Here is a 3,262-nt window from a genome sequence, read left to right as displayed (position 1 = left end):
GATTTTTTTGCACCCTCAGATTCCAGATATTCAAATAGTTGTATCTCGACCAAATATTGTCCTATCATAACAAACCACACATCAATGGAAAGCTTATTTATTCAGCTGATGTATAAATCTCAATTTCGAAAAATTGACACTTAAGACTGGTTTTGTGGTCCAGGGTCACATATATGATACAGTAGGCTTTATAGGGTTAACATGATCAATAGAAGCACCATTAGCAAAATAATAATTATTATTAGCACTAGCATCAATAGAAACCTCTTAACAAGCACTATTTCTGATTGAAATCAGACATAATGTGGTGTGTGAGTGCTTACATTGCTGCTGGCATAAGCAGCATCACCCCAGAGAACGATACCTGCTGCACCCAGAGCCACACTTTCTCCGATGGTGGACTCCAAATCCATCTGCGCAGACACAAATAATGGAATCAGTGATTGGTTCTTGATTTTTTTTTTTTTTACATATAAGAGTTAATTTAGCTCATTTTGAAAGCTATGTGTTAAGGTCACAAATATTGAATGTGGACAATTTTGTAACAGCAACTTAAAACTGGAAATAAAGTAGGAAATCAGCTGGTGTGGTGTGGTGGATGGTGGCACTGAAAGTGTGACCAGCACCCTTCCTGTTCTCCTGCACACACAAACAGAGATAAAGAGCAGAGATGATGGTTATGCAGGAAAAGTTTTGTGATAAACCACACAAAGACCATACAAAATACACTCGCTTTAATCTTCATTAAAATTGCAGGGCCTGTCAGGATGGTTGAATAATGTTATGAACTCACCGCAGAATCACATTTCTGTATGAATCATATAACCTTAAAATCTTCATGAATATATCTTGTTTTAAAGATGTTTTTTTTTTTTTTCCTGGGCATTAAACACAGTTATGCATGTATTATCCACAATAGAAGACTTATTTGCAAACACTCAGAAAACGTCTCTGGCCTCTGAACAAACAGACTGGAGAGTCACTGGCAGTTGAATTAAATATTTCATCCTTTAAGGTCAACCTTAATTTCCGCACATTCTGTTACATGTCCAACAATATAGACTAAATCCAATCCCTACCCCTAAACCTAACCCTACCCATAATTTATTCCTAAAATCAGTGTGAAATGATAGCTGATTAAAAAGGGTGTAGAAGCACCTAACCCTGATCGTAAGCCTAAAACAGATATTTCCTGAAAAGTTATCCCTCAATTCTGATTGATTAATTGGAATGTTGTTCCAGGATCAACAAGGATGTTGATCCAGGAACATGCTGTACTTAGTGAAATCACGGTCACCCTATTTGCTAAGCCCTGCCTTACAAATGTTACAAGGCTCTGCTACCCTAGCAACCGCTGCCATCCACAACACTCAGACAAGCTTTTGCTGTAAATCTATGGAGAATCTGTGTCTTTGGATAGCTTTAAATGTACTTTCACAGAAATGATCCAAAACTGTGGTAAAATGTTGTTCCCATACACTTTTACAAATCTTTGAGCATCAGTGGACCTTTAGAACAAACCGCCTACATTTAAATAAATTTAAATACTAAATGTAAATATTTTAAATGTAATAATATCTATGTTTTAAATTAATAATAATAATTGTAAAAGGCCTTACTTAGCATAAAGCTCTTTAAAGAGTAATTTAATGTATTTTAAAAGCTACAAATATAAAAAAAAACAATTCCATCCAACACATAGTAATAGCAAAGGGCCAATAAGCTGAAATTTTGGGTTTTGTCACTGCAAATCAAGCACATTTCTACAAACTCACCTCTGTCAGCAGTTCCAGCTCATTGGCATAAGCAGGGCGGCTGTAGACAAAAACAGGACGTGCCAATCCCTCTCCCACCGATGCCAGTCTCATTCCCTCCTTCACCCGGTTTCGGACAAACTGGCGGCCGGAGGATGTCGAACGCAACCCAGAGCTCAATATATATGGATGGAAACAGGGCCGTGCTTTCAGTCCACAGCCATTTCAGCTGGTCGTTCCTGGCCACCTCCGCATCCGGGCAGCGTCCCGTGTAGTTCTCCAGACTGTTGTGGTAGTCGTGGTTGTAGCAGTCAGGAAAGAGGTAGAAGCCCCAAAGCTGGTTGGGACGCAAGCTTTTGGCCAGCCGTAACGTCTCTAGCATGAATTTACGGCTGGACATCTCAAACTCCTGCTGGGCTACTTTGTTTATCTGGGTTGAAGTCCAGCTCGGGTTTCTCTGGGCCACTAAGCGCTGCGACTGGTTCTTGTAAATGTCTTTGGCATCCCAATTCCGTATCCAAATCGGACGCCATTCCTCCCAGTCGATCATGGCCAGGCCTCGCGCCAACGGGTCGCGAATGTACTTCGCGATCCCTTCTGGCATCTTCTCTAGGTGGTGCGTGAGGCTGGAGATCTGCGGTAGTCCACCATTGATGGCCACACCGGCCTCAAAGCATGGATACAGGCCCAGGCGGTCTTTGTAGAATATGGTGAGGTTCTGCTTGGTGAAGCCTTCATTCGGAGAGGCCACGATCTGAAATTGATCGAGCTGGAAGTGGACATTGTGCCGAGGACTGCAGTCTTCTGTTGGGGCGTTCCAGACCAGAACCACAGGCTTCTGAGGGTAAAGAGGCCATCTGGTGGGCTTCGGATCTTCAGCAAGAGCGAGATGATCCAGAGCCAGTGGAACCAACAACCAGATTCTCCAACGAAGCTGGATCCAGTAAGCCATGACTTCAGTCACTCACAACACGGCCTTCACTTCTGCTGGAATAAAAAGCCACATTCTTCATTATAATGCATTATGATCATAATTTTGATACCTGATATATTTCTGGTTTCAGTGTTCATTCAAAAAGGAAACAAGGCACAAATCTTCCATGAAGGAAACATAATGACTTCACTGGAAACTGAAGCAAATGTAATACGACAATTTAACAGAGTAGATTTCTTCGGGTTTAAATCAATAATATTATGGAGCACTTGGAGAAAATAACTCATCTTTGACATTAAAAATAAGTGTCATTCCCACATAAATAAATCAATGATATTATTACTTGGAAGTGAGTTATTATTTGAAATAAAGTTGGTTAATATTATAAAATTATACAATAATAAAATTAAAAAATTCAAGTGTTATCGTGGCACCAATGTAGTGCCATGGAACGTTTTTTGAGTGTAAAAGTGTTTAAAACGCATAAAAACCAACATCATCCAGTTGACATTCTCCATAGTGCAACAATCAGGAAAACAAAATAACTTTTTCATGAAATATCTCAACTTTGACA

General features: G+C 40.0%; 1 protein-coding gene across 1 annotated transcript in view; it reads right to left on the bottom strand.

The window, feature by feature from the left end:
• LOC107744380 (hyaluronidase-2-like) overlaps positions 1-2,734 on the bottom strand; it is a 6,537-nt gene extending 3,803 nt beyond the window's left edge. The window contains 3 exon segments of the mRNA XM_016557998.1: positions 324-413; positions 1,776-1,934; positions 1,936-2,734. Of these exon segments, the coding sequence (XP_016413484.1) occupies positions 324-413; positions 1,776-1,934; positions 1,936-2,706 (1,020 nt within the window). The 5' untranslated portion in view covers positions 2,707-2,734.
• Positions 2,735-3,262: the final 528 nt, after the last annotated feature.

The sequence above is a fragment of the Sinocyclocheilus rhinocerous genome, unplaced genomic scaffold (assembly GCF_001515625.1).
Source record: "Sinocyclocheilus rhinocerous isolate Xijiao unplaced genomic scaffold, SAMN03320098_v1.1 scaffold1488, whole genome shotgun sequence".
Lineage (NCBI taxonomy): Eukaryota > Metazoa > Chordata > Actinopteri > Cypriniformes > Cyprinidae > Sinocyclocheilus > Sinocyclocheilus rhinocerous.
Note: the sequence above shows the minus strand (reverse complement) of the source record. Positions and strands in the feature narration are given on the sequence as shown.